A 23,562-nucleotide genomic window follows, 5' to 3' on the forward strand; every position below is an offset into this window, starting at 1 on the left:
TGGGCTTCTCACCTAAATCCATCATGACCACCCTGGCAGGCTCTTGGTGCTGCTCTTTAGCATGGGGAAGAGCAGGTGGGCTTGGGCAGCGCACAGCAGCCTCGATGGTTCATCACGGTCATCGGCAGTTGCTGCCTGGCAAATACCTACATGGATTGCTGCCTGACTGTGCACAGGCAGCAGGCCAATAACAGCATTCCTGGGCCTGACTTGTAAGGTCAGGCATTACCCCCTCTGGAACGTCCAGGCCTATTAGAGGAAGGCTTGTAGTAGGCAACACAGTGGACCACTCCTCTGTGATAAGGTGTGACTCCCCTCTTCAGACCAGTTACCCCAAGACATAACTGAGGCACACTGTTTATTGACTGCTGAACACAGTATGAGGAAACTAGAGAAACAAAAATAATCAAAACTTCAGAACCAAACCACTGGCCAAGTTACATATTTATGCAAACCGTAAGGCACAGCTATGAAGCTATGAGCTCTTGATCCCAGATCTAACACATTTCACGCACAGCCACCCTTCCACGGCAGTTTTTTAAGTCCCAAGGTGCAGGTTCATGCCCCCACACCCCGCCATGAAGCCAGGGACCTGACAGAGCCAGTCCAAAAGATTGCCCCAGCCAATGCTGCCAGCCTCCCAGGGCTTGAGTCTGCAGGTCACTGTTGCTGCCAGCCATAGGCATCCACACTCCCTCCATCAGCAGGAGCCCTCTGGTCTTCTTCAGTTGACTTCACACCTCATCCTTCACTCTTCAGCATCAGGGGCCACCTTTCTGACGCCTCCTTTCCTCCACCCAAATCCTTCCCAAATAAACAACCTGTTTCCAATCACTTCCTCCCCACTGATCCTGGTTATGCTACAGCCATACTTAACTGCGGTATTTCAGATGCCATTAACCCAGGCAGTTGCAGCCTTACATGCTGTTACCGGCTGGAATACCAACTGCAGGCAGCCTACCTCCCCACAACTCCCCCATGGTTGTCCCATTAGGCTTAGTTTACCTCCTGCAATTACCAGACACAACTATTCCACATCAGCCTTGATGCCCGTGCAAGCTGCCCAAGCGCTAGCAGGACCTTATCTGGTAGTTTACATACTGGAGGCAGCAGCAGAGGCACTTGTTTGTCACCCTTCTGCCAGTGCTGCCGGGGCATTGGCTCTGGGGGGGCATGCTCCAGTGGGACATCTTGCTCACAAGCCACCCCCTGGTCTGCCTGACCTCCTCCAAGGACAGCCAGACCACTGCAGGTGCTGATAAGCTCAATCCCTTGCAGCTGGAGGCCACCACGACTGTTAAGGCTGGCAACGCACGTAAAGTGTTCAACTGGGCACATGAGCACATTCCTCCCTTTTGAAACAAACAAAGCATATACGGAAGAATAAAGAACAACATGACTTCTATCATAACTAATAAGTACAAGATTAAGTGCATTAAGTGCTGCATAGCAGTAGTTTTGGAAACCAACTCATGATATGTCATAGCAACAACGTACAGTTCACAGTTTCAGTCTCCAGTTCTGACAGTTCCGCACTTGCCAAGGTGGTCTCAGGCTTGCAACTTGCCTATTCTCCAGCTTCTCCGCTCCCTTCCGTATGCTGTCATACTGTCTGAGCACCTCATCCCAGCGAGGCTGCTCAGCTCCCAGACAGACATCATTAGCCCCTCAGTCTGGAACAAAACTCCCCTTTTGAGAACAGGCAAATGAATGTAATGCCACATCTTTGGTCTTCTAGAGCCACAGAGGTCACTTTATCCTCCTGCTCTCCTTACAGGTGAGGCAATGCATATACAGTCTGCACTGTTACCAATCACCACCAGTGTCACACTTAGAAGCCATGAGAACATGTGAACAGGGCCTGCAATGCTTTTAGAGTATTCTTGATGATGTTTTAGCACAACGATGAGCACCTTGAAGATGGTTCTTGGTGACACTGCGATCCACACCTGTGTTCAATCCCACATCCACAAGTGATCCTGAAAACCAGTCTTACCAACATGTTAGTTAGAAACATTCTCTTTGGTTTCAGAGCAGTGGTTTCAGGGCAGCTGGCAGGCATCTACTAATGAAACAAACACACACCCCCACCCCTTTTTTTGTTTTCATTTAGTTTTGTGTTTCCCAACCCACGAAACACAGTCACCCTAAATTTTCTCTGGCCCTCCCCTTCATACCCAGGGTGTGGATAAGACCACATTTCCCAGTGAGGGTTGATTTTCATGTTGCTTTATATTGGCATGCAGCTCCACAGTTGTGTGGCACTGGAGAGCAGTATGGGCACATGGTCTCTGCTGGCTGAGCCCCGCTGCAGGATCAGATCAGTACTGGAGGCACACAGCTGTTTACCAACATCACCACAGAGGATATCTGTCTGTGGGGCAGGGCCACAACAGTACCTGGCGAGCTCTTTGGTCCCGTGGCCCAGCACACAAACAAAAGTGCTCCAGCTTAGTCCTCTTTCTTCAGCAACTAGCTTCCGCCTCACCTTGATGGACCTATGAGCTCTCTCCAGTACCCTGGAGGGCTGCAGATGGCAGGAAATACAAGTTCACTGATTCACCCCTTCCAGGACGTGTGGACGGGAGCACCTGTCAAGTGGTTTCCTGTACCTGAACCAGTTAAGAGTGAAGGATCGCATCCGTTCAATCCTTCACATAGTCACCAAACGGTGGTGTTAGCAGTAGCCTCACACACTGCCATTGCCTCTCTCCATCTTGCTGCTCTGCCAATAACAACAAATACAAACAGACACAACACCCCCCTTCATCCCGTTAAAGGGACCCACATAATCAATTTGCCACTGTTCCGTGGTGCCCACTCCCAGGGGTCAGAAGCATAACCCACTGTGGATTTACAGTTCACAGAATGGTTTGAGTTGGAAGGGACCTTTACAGATCATCTAGTCTAACCCCCAGGGTTGCAAGGGGCTTCCACCATTCACATACCCCACAGCCCTGGACTTCCACACAAATTGTGAAAATGGAAAATTTAAATCCCAGTCTAGTCAGCCTTCATTGCACCCCCTGACCCTCCTCGTGACCCTTCATGCTTCAGTACTCTATGGATACTGGGGTGGGAAGAGGGGGTCTCTGGCTGGAACCACCTCATACTCTCCATTTACTACCCCTGTTTCTGTTTTACTTTTAGACTAGCACTTTGCTGACTTGGGAACTCCTGCAATCACTTCACTTCTAGACAGCAAAGCAATACAGTTTCCCCCCGAACAGATCTACCTTGAACTGGTACAGGAAATTAACTCACAAAATGTTTGCTGCCCCCCCACCCCTTTATCCACCCATCCAGTTTATCCTCCCCTACCCACAACTGGGCTTCTATTTTTCTGCTTCCCACTACCAATATCGAAACAGATCTAGGCAGGAGCAAAGGACCCTGATAACCTAATAACATTGTCTCTAATCCCATAGCAATTAAGAAAGTAACTTCCCCATCCTTCAACAGACATCATACCCCCATGTAGCCCCTTCCCCCTGCGCACCAGGTCAGTGTGGTGGAGGTTAATCCCACTGACAGCAGGGGATATGACTCCTAATCTTTAAGGTCCCCCAAGGACGGGTACAGCTTTCTGTTTGGGATAGAGGGAGGAGCTGATGTATTCATCTGCTTCAGTTTTTCCCAAATTTCCTCTTGCTTCACCCCCTTTTCCTGAAAGATTTTCTTCATTTTGGCAAGTAAAACTCCTGTGGGCTGGCTATCAAGCTCTCCTTCATTCACCCCCTGGCTTATCAAATATCTCCAAATTGTCCCTCTAGGAATGTACTTCCTTCCCTTTACCCCTGTCCTGTCCTTCTTCGCCATCCCTTGCCCCTCAGCTCCCATCAGGGTCCCCATGTTCTCCAAGGTAGCCATGCACTCACCGAGGGGGCGACCGATTAACGTAGCCCCCAGGCTGATGAAAAACCCCTTGTGCGGCTCGGGGGCACGGCAGGCCAGCACCCCTACATCCCCCTGTTCCACATTCACCCCAAAGACATCAAAGTCAGGGGTCACTGGCTTCTCCCTCTGCTTTAGCACCCGCAGTAAGACATTCCCACACACGTAGGCTGATGCGTCCCGGACATCCTTCCAGGGTGCCCCATCCATGTTATCTCTGAGGGGCTCGTACTCTCCTAAGTTCCTGACCACCAGCCGCAAGATCTCTCCCCCGGACACCCCTTCGACAGGCAGGGCTCTGAGGATGGCCCCCACCTTGGGCCACGGCAGCCCGATGGCGGTCACCACCCGCTTCGCCACCTCCTGCGTGAAGGCAGTGCGCCGCTCCAGGGCCCACATTCGGTTTACCCACACGGGCCACCCCTCCTTCCGTTTCCTCCAAACCTTCTCTTTCCCGGACAGATCCCCCTCTCCCTGGTGTCCACCTCCCTCTGCCGGCTTTACTTTCCTGGCACCCGCAGCACCCCCTCCTTGCACCGGCAACTCTTCCTGCGCCTCCAAACTCCAGCCGTCCCCATCCCACACCTCTGGGTCCCAGTCTGCCTTACTGAGACCCGCCACCTTCCTCTGGTCCCAGCCGTTCCCCAGCGTCAGCAGGGTGCCCAGGCAGTGCACTCTCCTCCTGAGGCGGGCGTTCTCCGCCGCCTCGTCCCGCAGCTCGTCCCGCAGCTGGCGCAGCTGCTCGGCCTGCTCGCTCAGCAGCGAGCTGTCACAGCGCAGCGCCAGCACTTCGTTCCGAGCGACCTGCAGGTTGTTCTGCAGGCTCTGGATGCGCTGCTCCTTCTCCTCCACCGCCGCCTGCAAGACCCGCGCCAGATCGAACAACAGCCACTGCAGGGCCGAGCACTTCTTCTCGCCCTTGGGGTGATACACTGACACGTAGTTCAGCCACTGCCTCTCCGCACCTTTCAGAGTAGGGTCCTCCCCAATTACCTTATAGTCCCACGGGTCCCCGCCGTGCTCCAGCATGGCCTGCACCAGCACGCCCCTCTCCTCTCGGCTCGGCGGGCTCTCCGGATCCTCCTTCTCCTTTGACTTCCCTCCCCTCGACAGCCAGGACATCTTAACGCCCGCTAGCGCAGCGCCGAGCCGGGACAGCCTCGGGCGAGCCCACGCGTGCCGCGCCGCGGCGCTCCCTCCGCACACCCGGGGTGAACGCTCCGTGCCTTGAGAGAGAGGCGCGACCCCAGGGCACCAGCAAAGCGGCGGCGACCACTCACACCCCCAACAGCGCCCTGCTATGGGCTGCAGCCGGCAGCCCCTCAGCAATGCCCCCGGGCGGGCTGGGGCCGCCAGCCACGGGGCCGGCTTTTATAGCCCCGTCCGCGCCGGTGCCGGCCCCCAAGCACCGCTTCCCGCCGCCCGGCTCCCGTCCAGACACTGGGACCGGGCTCCGCTGCGCCCCGCCCCTGTCCCCGCCCCTCGCCGCGGGCAGTGGATGGCGGTTGCGCTGCTCGGCGGTCGCTGCTTCCCCGCGGTGTTGCTGCGGCGGGCGGCGGGCCCGTGCCGGCGCGGCCCCGAGGGTGCCGCCATGCAGCGGTCCGCCGCTCCCGAGGGCGGCGCGGGCTGGCTGGGCGCCCTGCGCTTCGACAACCTGGCGCTGCGCTCGCTGCCGGTGGACGCCTCGGAGGCCGGCGGGCCGCGGGCCGTGCCCGGCGCCTGCTTCTCCCGCGTGCGGCCCACCCCGGTGCAGAACCCGCGGCTGGTGGCCATGTCGCTGCCGGCGCTGGCGCTGCTGGGGCTGGAGGAGCCCGCGGGCGACCGTGAGGCGGCGGAGGCCGAGGCGGCGCTGTACTTCAGCGGGAACCGGCTGCTGGCGGGCTCGGAGCCCGCCGCGCACTGCTACTGCGGGCACCAGTTCGGCAGCTTCGCGGGGCAGCTGGGCGACGGCGCCGCCATGTACCTGGGCGAGGTGCTGGGCCCGCGGGGCGAGCGCTGGGAGATCCAGCTCAAGGGCGCCGGCCTCACACCCTTCTCCCGGTAAGGCCCGGCGGGGAGGGACGGTGCCGGAGGGTCCCGGTAGAGCTGGGTTTTGGGGGAGCGGCACCCCGGAGCCCCCCGCGGGGCGAACCCGCCGTGCGGGGAGGCCGGAACGGGGACTGCCCGCTGCCTGCCCGGCAGGCGCTGGTGCAGCTGGTTCCGTGCTGAGGATCGCTCCCTGGGGCAGAGGTCGTCTCTTAAGCCCTCGTGTTTCCTTTTATCTTCGCTGCAGCAAATGTGATGCTTAAATGCCAAACCAGAAGGTGGCAAATTCTTCCTCTGGAAAATAAGACTGTAACTGTGTTTCCCTCAGATGGTGCATTACTTCTGTTCCTGGTTATCCTCCTCTGAGGCTTTCTCCCTTGAGGAGGACGCAGAGCGTGGTGGAAGTGGGGCCAGCAGTGTGTAATAGCCACCAGACCGCTTCCTGCCGTGTTATCCTATGCCCCACACAAATGGTATTTAAAATCATGAAATCATAGAATAGTTTGGGTTGGAAGGGACCTTAAAGATCGTCTAGTTCCAGCTTCCCTTCCATTCCATGGACAGGATTATCTTCTGCTAGACCAGGTTACTTCAAGCCCTGTCTTGTCTTGTTGGTCTTTCTGCCAGCAGTGCCTTTCCTCCATCCTTCCTTTCTTCCGTCCCTCCTGTGGGAGGGAGTGGTGGAAAAGCCCCCAAAATGGCATGCTGTCCAAATCCCTGTAAGGGACGTGTGCCTTCATCAGTCAGTTTACCCTGCATTGCTTTTAATCTTTCGGGTCAGTTGTCCCACTTGGGTTTGCTATATTTTGTGTTCCAGCTGTGCACAGGCTCAGTAACACCTTAGTTTCATACACGTGGTGCTCTGAAGGTCTTCTCCAGTGAAGGTTAAGGAAATCACAGTGAAGATCTCAGATATGGTGGCAGCGTTGTAGGTCTGCCCTGGGCAGCTCTCCTGCTTGCCCGTGGCTTCTGAAGTGCTGGGAGTGTGGGCTGAGAACCACCGCTGCCTGCTCTGTTTACTTGTTCTCTATTAAATAAGCTAGTTTGCTATTTGCTGTCTGTTCAGGTGCTATTTGCTGTCTGTTTGGGTGCTTTTTAAATACAGCTGCCATGCATGCCCCTATTTGCACCTCATTTCTATATTAATTACCCAGAAAGATACGAACGAATACTGCTTAAGTGCCATGACAGCAGCCAGTCACTTTTTATGTAATAAGACAGCTATATTTGCCCAATCTTTTTTATTTTTTTGAAAGGCTCTATTGCGTCAATAGAAACAACAGAGTTAATGATTAGGAGGGATGTGTGTAACTGGAAGCTTTATTTTCTTCTGTTATGTGTGGTCTTCATTACGTGTTGCGTCCATCTAAATTGAACTTTAACAGAAGTTGGAAGGTCCAGCTTTCGTTCTGCCACTAGTTTGTTGTGTGACCATGGACGCTGCATGTCACTTCTAGGCTTTTGGTTCCCCACTGCTAAGGGGTAGACAGGAGTTCCTGCCTTCGTAGGCTGAAAACTGTCCATGTCCTCTTGTTGCAGACAAGCTGATGGCCGGAAGGTCCTGCGGTCGAGCATACGGGAGTTTCTGTGCAGCGAGGCGATGTTTCACCTTGGAATACCAACAACGAGGGCTGGAACGTGTGTGACATCGGACTCGAAAGTTGTCCGTGACATATTTTATGATGGGAATCCAAAAAACGAAAGGTGTACAGTTGTTCTGAGGATAGCTTCTACGTTTATAAGGTAGAAGCATGTTTTGTTGGGATTGTTTATTCCTTTAAAGCCAAGCACAGCAGTCTTTTAAAACACAGTTTTAAGTGCATTTACATAACAGCACTGTTTGCATGTTTCTTGAAAACCTCCTCCTGGAGGCTTGGAACTCTTTTGGTGGGCTGTAGGAAGCTACTGCTGTTGTCCAGCGGATGGGATGAGCTGGTGTCACAGCACAGATGAACACTCAGGATGCTAGCCTGGTAGGAAGAACTGAATTCTGCAGACCTCAGAGGAGTTTTTTCACATTTATGCATGCACAGAATACATAGGGGGTTTTGATGTTGGTAGTTGGGTTATAGCTGTACCCTTAATTCCAAAGCTATTCTAATATTGTACTGTCAAAGTTTGGGTGTTCTTTCCCTGCCTGAGAAGTGTACAAGGTTCCTGCTCTGACACACAACGTTAGGATTTCAGGAAGTTGCATTGCTTCTTGTAAGGTAATAGAACCTTAGAAGTAGAGAATTAGAGGAAGAGACATAAGGAATATGTGCATGTATGTGTGTTTATGTATGTGTGCATATATACATGTGGAGAAATCTATCTTACATTCTTGATGTGTACAGTCTAGTATTTTAATAAGACCTATTCCTGTATCTTTACTCAGGGAAAGAATTTTTCTGTAGAAGTGTTTGTAAGAAACTTTAACAGGCTGGTTTTCAGTACAGGCTAGGTCCTCATCTGTCAGTTTGGTTACATGTATGTGCTTCCTTGTGTTGAGTCACTGAGCCCCGCTAGGTTCAGTGCAGGAATATCGTGGGTCTTTTCTCTAAGTCAGGTGAAGAATTGGCATTAAACTCGAGATGATGTGGTGTTAGGGTTACAACAGTAAATGTTTTTATTGCATGTAATATGAAATGAAATTAATAGTATCAGATAATACTTAAACATGTTTTTATTATTTTAAAACAGATTTGGTTCTTTTGAAATTTTCAAACCTACTGACGAATACACAGGACGCAAAGGCCCCAGTGTTAACCGCAATGATATTCGAATACAGATGCTTGATTATGTGATCAGCACTTTCTATCCAGAAATCCAGGAGGCTTATTCAGACAACAGTATTCAGAGGAATGCTGCTTTCTTCAAAGAGGTGAGAAAGATCAGAATCTCTTCCTGAATCTGTAGCGGTCATCTTCAGGAACTGCATCTGCAAGCAGAGATGACTGGAGTTGGTTAATACCTTGTATCCTCTGATTGCCTTTGAAGAAAACACTCTTAATAGAACTGTGTATTGATGAAAGTAATGTTGATATTGATCACACTAGTGAGAGTGTTTTTAACCTTTTTAATAGTAAATCATGATTTCTGCTCTGGGAGAGCTTCCCAAGACTTGTCTCCATTTGCTGAGAACGTCCTAGACTGCAAGGGGGAATTCTGGCCCTGACTGTCAGATAGTGAGTTGATGGTACCAAGACATCGCTTGCAAGGGATCATCTTATAAAATACTGAGAACATTGAGTCCCTTCCTGTCTCTCATGTTCCAAATTACAAACAGGAATGTTGACTGCAAATCATTTTAACTCCAGGCTTCAGAATTGAGATGTTTAAACGCAGTCAAGCACTGCAAGGGCTTGCCTGAGGAAGTTGCAGAACTTCCAACTTTGGGAATGGTAAGATTGGGTGAGATAAATATGTTTTAGATGTGGTGTAGTATCAGGTCATTCTGCAATAGCCCGGAGGAGAGGCTGGGTGATTTCTCAGAGACCCATTTTGAACCCTTTTTCAGTTTCTGTATAAGTTTAAACCTTAACGGTTACTGGAGATCCATAATAAAAATTGGAACTGTAACACCAGTTATAGTAGAATTGCTGTATTTTGCTTTGAAGTAAAACATAGCTAAATTAATTGGTATCTACACTCGATCTCCTGAATATACCTTTTGCCTCACTGTTGATACTGTATTGCTATTCTTGCTATTTTTGATATTGAATTTCTATTACTATATTCCTTTTATCTCAGTGAGCAAAGAAAGAATTTGGGCTAAGGGAATAAGATGCTTCTCTTTGTGTTTTAGTGATTGGTACATAGTGATGGTAACCTTGCTGAAGGGATCCAGTTTGAAATTACTGGAGAACTATTACGAAGGCTCCAATTTGGGTCACCTGAAGTTCAAATAATGTTGCAACCCAAATAAGAATGTTATAACTAGCCAGGAAACCAAATAATTAACCAAATACCACAGTCTAATACACTTGAAAAGTCTAGGTAAAAGCAGTTGTGAAATCTGTTTGAAATCTGAAATGATCTGATTGGGACTGAGGGAATGGCTGCAGCCTGGTGCATGTTCAGAACACCTCAGTAAGAGGTCAGAAGGCAGGCTTAAAATGTGACATTCTCTGGATTTTGTGGGTTTTGAATTTGGGGATATAGTGGTGGCGTTCATTTTGTGTGTTGGTTAGATTTGGGGGGTGTTCTGGTTTGCTTTTCTTGGAGTTGTTTTGGTTTGATTTTTGTTGTTGGGGGGGTGTGTGTGTGGTGTTGTGTTTGCTTTATTTTCCTTTAACACAGCCTGAGCCTACTTGTATTAGTTCTTCAAAAGCAAATGGTTTACTGCCCCCCATCCTGGCATCCTTTTCTTATTGCCCCCGTTTCCATTTCTTTGTTGATTTGTTGTGCTCCTGCCTGTGCCTGTCCATGCTCGGTGCCTGTGCTGGCATTGCCTCTTCGTGTTTTCTCTCCTGAGTGGAGATTTCCCATATCTTTCTCCACCTGAAAAGCATCCAAGTTCCTTACCGAATCTGGGAAACCCATCTGTCTTTTTTAGTAGTGGCGATGTGCTGTCAGCTCAACTCTAATGTATTTTATCTTTCTTTTTGCACTGTGGAAGAAATAGAGAAAAAAAGTACAAGTGTTTGCTTTCTTGACAGACAGTGCTGTCAAATGCAAACACCATTATCTGGACTTCTCAATTGGTAGGTGGTGTGTTTAAATTTAAATGAGTGTGCCCTTGAGATAGTGCTGTTATTTATCTATACATGGTACTTGTTTTCTAGCCTGGCTAGTAGTAGAAAAACGTGATCAAAAAGAATAAAGGACAAAGCAAGAGCAAAGCTGTCGCTTTCTAATCTAATATACCCACCTGTGAGTGGCACCCAGGCTTTGATTGGGTTTCGGTGTTATCATTAGTGGGATTTCTTTTTTACCAGAGCTCTGGCAGAGTGTGATGGACTCATACAAAGATATCAGCAGTCGGAAATTGCCGTACTGCTGGAGTGCTTTCATCCCAGCGCTGGTGGCCAGGGCTTCTCTTGTTTATAAGTTTTACCACCTCCCTGTCACGGAGCCCTTGTGCAGGGTGTGTCCCCATTACTGGCTTATGACATGCCAGTAATCAGTTACGGACACACACAGCTGACTGCCCCATTCAGCAAAAACCGGTAAAGTACCTAACACGAGAATATGGTAAAAAATGGAAGCAGGAGATCTCAAGGTGGACAAAAAGTTTCTGTTCCAGGCATCGTTTGTGGATTTTGCTACTTGTCAGATTATCCCAGGACAAGGTTTTTCCGTTTATTCTTCCTTACCTGCTTGCACATGCTTAAAAAAGAAAAAATTCTGGCTTTGAAGACAGAGGCATAGAACTGATGTTTCCTCTGTTAACTAGATATTTTTTTAAAACCTTAATAAGATACATGTATATTGCAGCTTGGAGAGAATTGTTGCTTTAAATTTCTGTGCATTGACAACTATTTGGGAAGATGAGTGATTTTAACTGTGAAAATAGTTTGATTTAAAAGTTTTAGCTAATGGCAGCATAAAATCTGTATTTACAGCAATTCAGTAAAGTATTTAGAAGCACCTTGATTTATTTAAAAGTCTGGTTAGCTTCCTGAATTCTAGATTTCATAGGGCATGTCTAGTTGTAGTTGGCAGCTGGGCTGATATAATTGACTAACTAGAACTGCTTTAAAATATTATGCTATTTCTTTGAAGAATGGGGCATATGCAGTGATTGCAGTCAGGGATTCCACAGCAATAACTCTCAGTCAAGCAATGGAAGAACTCCGGTGAAACGTGCATTCGGTGAAGAATTGCATTTAAATCAAATCGGTGTTCTTAGAATGTGTTTTCTTAACCTTGTAGCTTTTTTCCACTCTCAGCAAATTGAGGGAAGTACTTCTCAGTGCTAAAACTTGTTAGCAGGGAATACTTTCTTTTGTGCAAACCACTTACCTTCCTGTAAATGACTCCTACATACCGGGTAAACCAAAAGGCTGACTTTATGCTGGGCTTTGTTGCATAGAGTTAATTTTATTTCTTAGACTTTGCTTATGTTTTCTCCTACCTATAGTTAAAGGGTCTTTAAAATTTGTATGAACAAAACAATGTATTTGTATAGTGACTACAGTAGTCAGCAAGTCTGTTGTCAAACAGTTTACCTTATTTCAGTGCTCTTGTCTCCAGTACATTTTAAAGCTGTCAGTTGACTTGCAGTCAAGTAGAGGGGGAAGAAGAGGAGGCAAACAGAAAAGGGGAACTGAAAAACAGGAGGAAAGAGGCAAACTGTCCTTAAGATATTTGTGTGTAAGGCATCCTGCCAGAATCTGCTTCTACTGGAGCTGTAGAAACATCAGTTCAGACTAGGAAATGCTGGGAAATACATGAATGTATTGGAAATATATTGTGTTGGTAAATGGGGAAAAAAACCACCTCTCTTTTAGATAACAAAACGGACAGCGAGGCTGGTAGCTGAATGGCAATGTGTTGGGTTTTGCCATGGCGTGCTGAATACAGATAACATGAGCATAGTTGGACTAACCATTGACTATGGCCCTTTTGGATTTATGGACAGGTCAGTGTGGAATAATTACTTGAAATGTGTGTTATGTATTTGCTGTGTAGAGCTTTCTTGATGTTCACGATTGCTTTAATATTTTAACTCTAAAGTAGATTTATGAACCTTCTTTATGGCAAAATAGATTAAGTTAGTTCTGGTTGCCCTGTAATTCTTCTTTTCAACTTCTTTTTAACCATATTCACAACACCTCTAAGCATTAGACTGTTCTTGTAGCCTGTGGCGGTTCTCAGTGTTTGAGGGGGCAGGAAAATATCTAATGAGGTAACTTTGGGAAAAGAACCAAGGAGTGTTCCCTTTGGATTTTTTTAGTTTCCTAGAGGAGACTAAAGTGAGAAAAATAATGCATCTCACTCCGTTGATGTCCAGATAACTAGAAGAATGCTAACTATTTCTTTCTTTGTAGATATGACCCTGAGCACATTTGCAATGGTTCTGATAACACAGGGCGCTATGCTTACAACAAGCAGCCAGAGATTTGCAAGTGGAACCTGGGGAAGCTTGCTGAAGCTCTAGTTCCAGAGCTGCCCTTGGAAATAAGCGAACTCATCCTGGAAGAGGAATATGATGCAGAATTTGAGAAACATTATTTGCAGAAGATGAGGAAGAAGCTAGGCCTAATCCAGCTGGAATTAGAAGAAGATAGTAAGCTGGTGTCTGAACTCCTTGAAACCATGCATCTCACAGGTTGGTGAAGAGCACAGAAGGTTATTGTTTAGTAGCCCGTGAGTATCTATAATCAAACCAAAATGTAGTTTATATCTTGACCTTACAAGAAAGCAGCCTTGCACAACTACACTGTCATCTGAGAGAACAACAAAAGACTGAAAAATAATTACCTTCTTGTGACCTGTGGGGCAGTCGTTGCCTTATACATGTCTTCCCCTCTCACATTTGCACCCTCCCTGAGGGAGCAGTTTGTTTGCCTCTTCAGAGTGGTGACTTGTACTGCTGCGTGGGGAGTTAGGAAGGAGGTTTTCATGCTGATTTATTAGTTGTATTATTCATAGAATTCACCTTTTCAGGTGGAGACTTCACAAATATTTTCTACTTGCTGAGTTCATTCTTGGTAGTAGACTCTGATCCTTCAAAACTGGAAGATTTCTTAAAAGAGCTTACAAGTCAGTGTGCTTCTGTGGATGAACTGAAAGTTGCTTTCAGACCACAGATGGATCCAAGGTAATACTCTTCTTTACTTAAACACTTTGAGCCTGTGCTTTTAGTTTCATTATAACCATAATGAACTCTGCATGCTGTGTGATGTTTGACTGATTTTAAGTTTCAGTACTTCACTGTTAACTGGGTGCATCATGATCTACAGCAGTGCAAATTCTTGTGTGTTTCATGACTGGCGGATGCTCAGCAGTGACTTGCAGCAGTTGACTCTTGGGGCTAAAGTTGTCTGAGCTTTTGTTTGGTCCTTTTGGTTTTTTTCTCCTCGTCTGTCTCTGCTGACTAAGTACATGAGAGTGCCAGATAGTGAAGCGATATAGAAATATTTTATAGAAGAAATGGATTTGAACAATAATGATACCATGTTCTGCCAATGTACTGACAGCAAATCACTTTCAGCCACCAATATTCTAAGCTAAGTATAACCTAAATGCACACTTTAGGCTCTGAAAACTTTGTGGTGCCATCCATGTCCCATTTGATGGGCCATGTTCTGCAGTCCAGCTACTTCAAGCGTGGAAAAAAAAGAGTCAGTTTTGTTCAATTGCTGCTTATAACAGTGACTGTAGCAGTTTTTCACTTTTGGGAGCAGTGGAAACCAGGGAATGAGTGTCACCCATTCATTTGCCATATTTTTCCTAGCGTCTTCCCAGATGGGGAAAAAAATTAAAGTGGGGTATTTTGGGCATATTTTTTCCCCTCTCTCTGTTTAATATGTGCTCCATGAAGTAATGAATCTACAGAAAAAGCTGAAGAATTTGATGTGTTGTTAAGAATTTGCAGAAAGCAGGGAGTTGAGAAAATGGATTGATGTGAAACTTGTATGGACAAATTGGTGTTATGCCAAGATGGTTGGCTGTAGCCATTTATCATTTCGGAGGTATTACTGGTTATTTAAGTTTTGTGGTGATACAGTAGAATGAAAGATAAATAAATTGAAGTGGTGGATACCGCTTATTTAATTAAGTTCCAGGTTTCAGCCACTTTGGAATTGTAAGCAGATACCATGCAATATGATGATAGCTCCTGTGATAGAGATAAGACAGTATTTCATTAAACACTGCATTCAGGCTTAGAAGAACATGAAAAGTAGCTATAAATCATCACGATATGGATGTAAAGCTTTGGAGGGGAGTAGTACTGTGTTAGAGTGCAGAACTATTTTCATCACAGCACTTGGCTATTATAGAGCTGGGTGTGTCAGATGTGTAAATCAGATTTGGATACTACTTTATATAAACTCAGAAATCAAAGCACCTACCTTATCTTTGCTTACTAAAAGCAGGAAAGTATAATCTGATATAATTAGTTGTCTGTTTTGAGGCCAGGAGATAACATTCTTATCCTTTGTTTATAAATGCATTATAGAAGGAAATACAAACACTCAGTGTATTTTGATATGCTCCAACTTACGCTTTTTGGGTTTTGTTTAATTTATTTTACTTTATGCTGCAGTGCAGTTGTTAATTCAGGAAAAATGAAAGTTAGCATAGCATGGTATTGAAAGCTGCTGTACAGCACCAGCTAACACAGTCAAATTGGAAAAGAATCTAATCCTAGACAAGCTCACAGCAAAATAACCTGGATATGTTAGGAATTTATTACCACAAAGCATTTCTTATTCTGTGATTTAGACTGGATAAGTGCAAAGAAATTAAATAAAGTTGTCTCATATGACTTACAGGATGTACCTTCTCCCAGGTCATTTGGGGTTTTATTAGTACTAGTAAAATTCATAGGTGTTAGATCCTTATTCTGCATGCTGATACAGTGTTAGTGTTAGGAAAAGACATTGAAAAAAAACAAAACCTACGGACTCTGATACCTAAGTAAGTTCAAATTCCTTATTCCAAATTCCTTTCAAAGTTCCAAGGGTATTCTGATGGGAATTGCACATCTAAAACCCGCTGGGAATTCTGAAAATCTGCACTTTTAGAACAACAGGAATGCAAACAAACACACTGAAAAAGGGGGGAGAAACAATAAAATGAGCATAATTTTTGATTTTAAAATTGTTCTGTTAAAGATGAAGTGCTGTTATTTTAAGCTCTCTAGTGAAATCATAGGTTATTGTGAATACTTTCATATCTACTTTATGACTGCAAAAAGCTGATTCTTGATGGGCAGCTCAGCATTAATGTCTAATGTGTGTGTTCCTTTTGTTCCCAGACAACTGTCAATGATGCTGATGCTGGCTCAGTCTAATCCTCAGCTGTTTGCATTAATTGGAACAAAAGCCAATATAAACAAAGAGCTAGAGCGCATTGAACAGTTCTCCAAACTGCAGCAGTTGACAGAAGATGATTTACTCAGCAGAAATAAAAGACATTGGAAAGAATGGCTGGAGAAATACAGGTGAGGTTTTGCACTCTTCAGAGCAGTGTATTTCATTTCCTCATTTTATTTGAGAACATCATGCCTGTCTCATGAAAAACAGCCTGTCTCAAAGTATATACACTGGGAGAGATGTGGGGCCACGCGACTCCGAATATTAACTACTGCCATGGTCAGCATCTGTGTTGCTGTGGATCTTTGTATTTTGTTTACCAGATTTTGGGGAGGATTGAGGGTATAGGAATCAATTGACATCAAATCTAATATTAAAAGTGCTTCAAGAATATTTATGTTGAATTCTAACAGAGAGTAATTTCAGTTGTGAGCTTTTAAGTGCTCAGTAACTACAGCTGACTGACTGTCAGCATTGTATCCTTTTAATTTTTTTCTGAAAGAAAAAGAAATATTTATTAATATAGAAAGCAAGTAGAAGTATTCTTAATCAAGGCGTAACTGTAAACTGTAAAAGAAATCATTGACAGGAAAAGAATATCCAGATTATTGTAATGCGCCTAACTTAACAGGCTAAAAACTCAGTGTCAGCATGAGGGGGGGTTGTGGTTTTTCGGGGTTTTTTGGATTTGTTTTTGTTATGTTTTGTTTTGTTTTATTTTTTCTAATAAAGAAACCCCCTCAGTAGAGCATTAGTTGTTTCCGTTGTGTGGATTAGGTCAGGGCTCCATTCCTCACCTGGCTGCCTCTGATCATGTTCTCCAGTGGGGCTGAGAGTTTTAGCGAGTATTCCTGCTAAAAGGTAGCTCAGACTGCCTCAGCTGTATTGCATCCCTTTGATCGGAATGTCAAAAGGTTTAACCAATAAACAAGCTTAGAAATCCTTCAAGACAAGATCTAAATGTGATGGGTTTTGTGGAGCAGTGTAGAACAGACTGTGCACCAGTGTCTTAGTCTGACTTGTCAGAGAATATGCAGGTGTACTGCTTCCTCGAGCCTTGTCAGGACCTGCTGATGGTCTGTGATGCTACTTTTAAATGAAGTGTTTTGTATCTGTTGTCATGCTGCATTTTATAAACTGAGGGGATTATAGGTGATATAATGTCTATTAAAAACTGCAAATTAAGGATTTCAAGGCAAGGAAACATGTCAACTTTTACATGTGATTCTTGATCCAAACCATTATTTTCACTGCTTGATTTCAGAGACCGTTTGCAAAAAGAAATAGAAAGTGTTAGTGATGCTGATGCCTGGAACGCTCATCGTGTGAAAGTTATGAATTCCAACAATCCAAAATATATCTTGAGAAATTACATTGCCCAGAATGCCATAGAAGCAGCTGAAAATGGGGATTTCTCAGAGGTATGCTCTTACTCCTTAACATCTCTCTGGGCTTGCATGCATGTGTTGTGGTGCTGTTGATAACTGGCATTACGCTGGTGAAATTCCTTCTGGCATCTCAGGCAGTAAGGGGATTGGGAATTTATGGTTCAAAAGGCCTGTATGATTTTTTGAGCGAGCTGTAATTCTAATGACTGCAGAATGAAGCAAGGAATTGAAAATCTGAATCTGAACTTCACCAGCTTCGTGGGCTGATCCCAGAATAAGACACTTGCTCCTGCTTTTGCTGTCTTCAGAATGGTGTTTACCTTGGGAGGCAGTTGGGGATTAATGTACACTCATTCCTTGCTGTGCTGTTGTCTTCTAAAACTTCTGACTTTCACCTGTGGAGCTCAGCTGGGGGATTGTTACATGCAGAATATGGGAAAATGTATTAATTTTGAGAAATGACACAAGAACTTTTATTTGATACTTGTATTTCAAGTTACTTGAGCTTGAGTTCTGTACAGATACAAACTCAGCCAGCTACACTTTTACAGTGTTTAGCTTATTTGATATGAATATTGTTAATCTGTTTAACATTTGGCTTGTCTGGGGTTTGTGTATTAAATACAATGCACTCGATCATTATTTGGTGTGAGGTTCTTTTCTACATCATTTTGCTTTCACTTTCTAAGTTCTCATAACCATGCTGTTTTCTCTTCAGGTAAGAAATGTACTGAAACTGTTGGAGAATCCATTCCAAGAAGCAGAAGATTTCAGGGAGGTAAAGGAAGATGCAGAAGAGGAGGGAGCAACTGCTGCAGCAGCTGCTTGTGCTCAAGAGACCAGAAGCAGACTACCCTATAGCAGTAAACCTCCACTGTGGGCTTCAGAGCTCTGTGTTACATGATCTTCATAACTGCCTTGTTTTGTTTTTTGCTGTAAACTGAAGACTGACCCTCTTTCAGCAGTGAAGAATGCAGCAAGGCAAACATCAGAGTGCTATTAAGTTATTGAAACAACCCTACATTTGGATGCATCTGCAGCAGTCTTCAGCTGTGCTTATTTGAAGCAATCATGGATCGTTGGAACAAACCGATGACAATCAACAGTCTCCATATATCAGTGATTTAAATGTTTTGAGACTAAAAGTCTTTCCTTTGTTCGTACAAGTATTCATACACTGCAAGTAAAAAGCAATATTTTATGTTGAGGCAGGCTGATTTTGACATCCAAATGGAGTTGTTGTTTAGTGAAGACAAAAAGAGCAAGTCAGGAATCTGATCTATTTTTGTCTGATGTCTTAACTAATAGTACTTCTAACATTTATTTACTGCTTTCTCTATGCAGGGACTATTAGTTCTCTTTAATGGAGGAATAGATTCAGTGTTGCTTGTTTGAAGCTATGTTTCATTTAATTAAGAAGTTCATTTCTTGCGAACCTTCAGATTGATGTTTAATCATTATCTATTTTCAGAGAATTTGTGCAGCCTGGGTCTTGGGGGAGCAATGGAATTTTATTTTTATTTAATACATTAAGAGCAGAATGAAGGGAGACCACATGCATTTGCACTTGAAAATCTTGGTGGTAATATTTATTCAGGTTCAGTGTGTTCGCATACAACATGTGTAAATACTTACTAAAATCATGGGTGCAGTTTGTAAGCCAATTGACTTGGGCAAGGCCAGTTAGCCAAATCAGTGTGAACCTTAAAGTACACCAGTACTCAAATCCAGGTTCGTTTTCTGTTTGTCTGCTCTTAACAGAGTCTCCTTGTGCAAGCAGCATGCAGGTGAGGTATCTGTTTGTTCACACTGGTCGGTGGGATCCTTCCATTCCCGCTCTGGTCTTGCACCATTTGGTTTGCTTCCACAGACTTTGAAAAGTTTGACACTGAAAGTTGTCATTCAGGCCATGTTATTTGAGCCTGTGTTAAAGATCACAGAGGATATGGGAGGACGATGGGAGCTGACTTGCTTGCAAATTACTTGTTAATAGTGTTTCAGTTGAGGTTTCAGCAGAAAGTTGGTTGCCACATCATTATTGCCACATCAGCCAAAACCAGTTGTTGCATAGTTAGTTACTACTTGGCTTTCTGAACTGCTTTGTAAAGGAGTCTTAGTACTGGTTCAGGTACCTGAAATCTTGAGGAAGTTTGGTTTAATGCAAAGGTTTCTCTTTTCCAAAGAGACCACCGTCTTACACTGTGAGTTCAAGCCTACTAAATTCTTCTTCCACCCCTGTGCAAGCTTAGTATTAGCTCAGGTTGATTTGTGCTCTTCTAAGTCTTCCTCAAAATACAAGCTACTGAAAACCAGAACAGTTGTGCTGCACTTGTAAGCTGCACTGACAACCAGCTTGTCCTTCTTGCTGCCACAGAGAAGATGATGCTTTGAATGTAAACATAAACATTGTTGTGTCGTGCCTTCAACCTGGACAAACTGATACTGAGTAATGAGTTGTGACAAGCTAGAATCTTTGATGGCACTTTCTGTAACGTTGCAGAGTCCTTACAGAAAAGGACAAGCTTGAAGGTGTATTTACCTTGTCCTTGGAAGGATGATATAGTTGAAAAAGGAAGTACCTTGACAAAGTGGGCAACAACTAATGCTGGCTCGTGCAGCTGGTTGCCTTCTAGAAATAATCCCGTTTGAGAGTTAACTATCAGATTATTTAGCATATAAAATACAAATTATCGTGCACCTCTAATGCCAAAATCCTGGAGAGAGGGATACTTTGAATAGCAATTTTAAAAAGGGAAATTGACTGTAACCATGGGGAATGAAAACATGGTGATGTTTCCTGCTAAATACGTTCTTTGCTTCTAGATAGATGAAGTGCAACAGGTCCAGAAAGCTTTCAATGATGAATGCAGACCCTTGGTGTGACTGCTTTGGTGTGCCACTCAGTAACGTATTTGTAATAGATGCAGTGTGTTCACTGGTGGGTAGGAATATGAAGGGGGTCTAACTGCACTGATACTCACCTGCTTGATTTCTCAGTGCATACAGGAACATCGATGCTTCAGATCTGAAGAAGTGTGATGATCAGAAGTCAAGTGGAAAGCTTGTGCTCTTCCAGCACACTCATTTCAACATGCGGGTAGTAGTTTCAGCTCTGATGATAATGAATTTCTTCTGTTCTTGTTCTGGAGCAGGGTGGAAGCAGGAGGTTGGGGACAATTAGACCAAATTTTGTCCAGGCAAGAATTTTATCTCTTAGCTCAGTTCTTCAGAGAGAAGGGAATACAGCTTTTGACATTTGGGAGTCTAAATACTTGAATCATAAATTGCTTATTGATTTTTACAGCTTGTATTTGCAATAGGTAAACCTGAAAATACTACTACTTATTGGTCAAATATTCTGCTTGTAAAAAAGCCATGGACTTGTGCTCAAAATGAAAAATGAATTGGTGACTCTTCACATCAACAGCTTTCTATGGAAACACTTGATCAGACAGTCGGTGGCTGAGGAGCTGGAAGGACCCTTGCATCAAAGCAGGTGGTACCCAGGTCACAAAACTGAACTGCAAAGCTCCTGGGGACATGTCTCTGGATGGTCTCACGTGGTAGAGGATGGTGTCCTCTCCTGACTCTCTTAAGATTTCACTGTAACTCTGCTTGATGAGCTTGTAAATCTGTAATTCCCAAATGTTTTGCTGTCAGCTCTCACTTTGGAATGTTTTGTGGGTTGTTTTGGTTTTGTTTAGTTTTTTCCTCAAACAAGTGCTATGGCTTTCTTGGATTCTTTTATAAAAAAAACCCCATGAATTTTAATATTCTTTTTCATGCCTGTTTTCTGAAAGTTTTGCTGTTAACCACACTGTTTGCAGACTTCATTTCTTTATAAGTATTTGCTCTGTGTTAACATCAGATGGCCAGGCTATATCACAGACACCTCACTTTGTATTTTTGCAGTGTTTTCTGAGGAGTAGATTATCACAGGTAGAGCCTCCTGCCTCGTCAGTGATCTTGGTAGCATGCTTGGAGCAAGGTAAGGACCCTCACCTTTTACAAAGAGACACCTCTCTCTTAGTTACTTGGCCATAAGACCTATGCTGACACCTCTTTTATTCTTCCTGACATCACTGGAATTAAACCCTGATGTCAGCAGATACAGGATGTGATTTTTAAACTCTGTTCACAGAAACAGACTGTAGGATAGAAAGCGAAGATGCATTTTGTTTGTTTAAATTGAGTAGCTGATGCAGATAATTTTGCCAAAAAGCTACTACAGCCATTTCCATACTGAAGTGCTCACGTAACACCAGAGTTGAAAATACACATTAGTTTTTCTCATTTGAGGTAATTTTCGGCATGTCCTGACTGCCCTTTCTAAACAGTGTTTTCCAAATCCAAACTGATTTTGTTTTGTGCAGGGTCTGGACAGGATGGAGTTAACGTTCTTCATAGCTGCCTTTGTGGGGCTGTGTTTTGGATTAGCAGCTAAACCAGGGCTGATAACACAGCAGTGTTTTGGCTATTGCTAAGCAGTGTTTGCACATCATTAAGGCTGCCTCTTCCTCTGCTCTGCAGGGAGAAGTTGGGAAGGAGACACAGCCCACCTGAACTGGCCATAGGGCTGGTCCATGCCACAGAGCATCATGCTCAACAATAAATAAGGGGGTAGGAGGGGAGGGCTCCTTCATTTCCATACTTTGCTCCCTTTTTTGTTTCTAAAGCCACTTGTCCCTAAGGAAGCAGGTCATCGCTGTAACGCTGTGCCTGAAGCCCAAACTTTGCTGCTAGACTTTTTAACAAAGGATGACTTGGTGAAATGATCAGCATTAGAGAGCTCAGGGTGAGGCCTGGGGTGCGATGCAAATGCAAACAGCAGCGTTTAAGCTGAGTCAGATCACAGAATAGTTGAGGTTGGAGCAGGTCTCAGGCAATAGTCTAATCCAAATTCCCCCCCTCCCCAAAACCCCTATCTTTATAAATGTTTGAAAATTAAAAGTATGACAATGGTGAGAGTATAAGGGATTAAGAGAAAAAAATAAAGTACTTAAAATGGTAAAATTTAAGAGAAACTATTTGTTCCATGTTGGTTTAGTGTATCTTTCATTTAGGGAAAATATGCTACAAATGTAGCAATTGCAGGCTAGTTTTATAACACCATAGAAGGGAATCTTGTGTTGGTATCCAGTGGGATGATGAGCAGTAGTACTCAGGACTTGAATTTGAGAAGTCTCTGATATTTAGCTATTGCTAATCTTGCTGCTCTTTTCCTTCATCATAGAGGAGTCATTCAGAAGTCAACGGGGCAAGGGCTTCTCCTCTTGTATAATGGTACCAGGAGGTTAATTTAGGTGCTCTGAATAACTTTTTCTCTCACTCCCCTCTCTTTGCTGTCTCTGTCAATGGACAGCTGAGGCACTTCAGGCATTCGAGAGAGCTGACTGCAGGTTGGCAGCGTGCTCTTCCTCCAGGAGCTACGCTGGGTTCATGTTAAAACTAAACCTTTGTCTTTCTACACATACACCGTAGCGCCCAAGGTCCCAATCATCAGGTACCGCTGTGCTCCCTAGCGGGAGTCGGGTGCAGGACAAGGCATCAGTCTATAACAGAAGGCAAGCCCACACCTACACACCTGCCCTTACACCTTCCTGAGAGCAAGTCAGGCAGACAAACAGCTCTCTGTCTGCCCAGGCACCAAACAGCTCACTCTGCAAGCCACGTCCTCTCTCAATGTGCTATTCTGCAGAACAGAAGGAAGCTAGTTTAATTAATTAAATATAGCACAGATGAACAGCATAGAAGATGTATGTTACAACTGTGCACTGGCACATTTTTATAACTGACTTCGGTACCAGAGCAGGAGCAGAAACACTCAGGTCAACTTTACAGTTGGAATATTCTGACTCTAATGCTTAATTTCTATTTCAGAAAAATAAAAATTGTAAAACTACCTGCACATCATCAGAAAATAATCATATTCAATGGCCCATAGTACTGGTAACATGCTGCCTGTACCTGTACTTCTACGTAAGTCATCACTGATCAGATAATGAAGTCCCGGTGACTGTATCCATGTTTTAAGCAACTGAGAGTCCAGGATCTCAAAATGAACACATTTCAAAGCAGACTGCCTCTCTACGACATTCTCATACCATGAAGTTTTAAGTGCAATAGTCTCTTTTCACTATACAGGTTAAAAAATGACAAACAAGGAACAGAAAAATTATTAGCAAATTGAAAATGTGATCCTGCAGCTGAAAGCAGTAGTTGGAAAACAATTACCAACTGCTTGAATAGTCAAATACAGTATCTTCTGGCAGGTCATCTTAGCACAA

At 44.6% G+C, this 23,562-nt stretch overlaps 2 protein-coding genes across 2 annotated transcripts; one reads left to right on the top strand and one right to left on the bottom strand.

Annotated features, from left to right (window-relative positions):
• Nucleotides 1-345: 345 nt before the first annotated feature.
• LOC115604845 lies at nt 346-5,311 on the bottom strand. Its single transcript, XM_030478303.1, has 2 exons — nt 2,613-5,311; nt 346-2,527 (listed from the first exon to the last, which is right to left on the bottom strand). Exon 1 carries the CDS (start codon nt 5,014-5,016, stop codon nt 3,550-3,552), a length of 1,467 nt encoding a protein of 488 aa, XP_030334163.1. The 5' UTR covers nt 5,017-5,311; the 3' UTR covers nt 346-2,527; nt 2,613-3,549.
• A 73-nt stretch (nt 5,312-5,384) lies between these two features.
• Nucleotides 5,385-21,046, top strand: SELENOO (selenoprotein O). Its single transcript, XM_030478301.1, has 9 exons — nt 5,385-5,934; nt 7,459-7,662; nt 8,602-8,782; nt 12,354-12,484; nt 12,894-13,174; nt 13,513-13,666; nt 15,830-16,015; nt 17,152-17,308; nt 17,994-21,046. Exons 1-9 carry the CDS (start codon nt 5,393-5,395, stop codon nt 18,186-18,188), a joined length of 2,031 nt encoding a protein of 676 aa, XP_030334161.1. The 5' UTR covers nt 5,385-5,392; the 3' UTR covers nt 18,189-21,046.
• Nucleotides 21,047-23,562: the final 2,516 nt, after the last annotated feature.

Source organism: Strigops habroptila, chromosome 3, assembly GCF_004027225.2.
Source record: "Strigops habroptila isolate Jane chromosome 3, bStrHab1.2.pri, whole genome shotgun sequence".
NCBI classification, from domain to species: domain Eukaryota; kingdom Metazoa; phylum Chordata; class Aves; order Psittaciformes; family Psittacidae; genus Strigops; species Strigops habroptila.

Coding starts and splice junctions, on each gene's coding strand:
- LOC115604845 (XM_030478303.1), bottom strand. CDS start 5,016: ATGTCCTGGCTGTCGAGGGGAGGGAAGTCAAAGGAGAAGGAGGATCCG.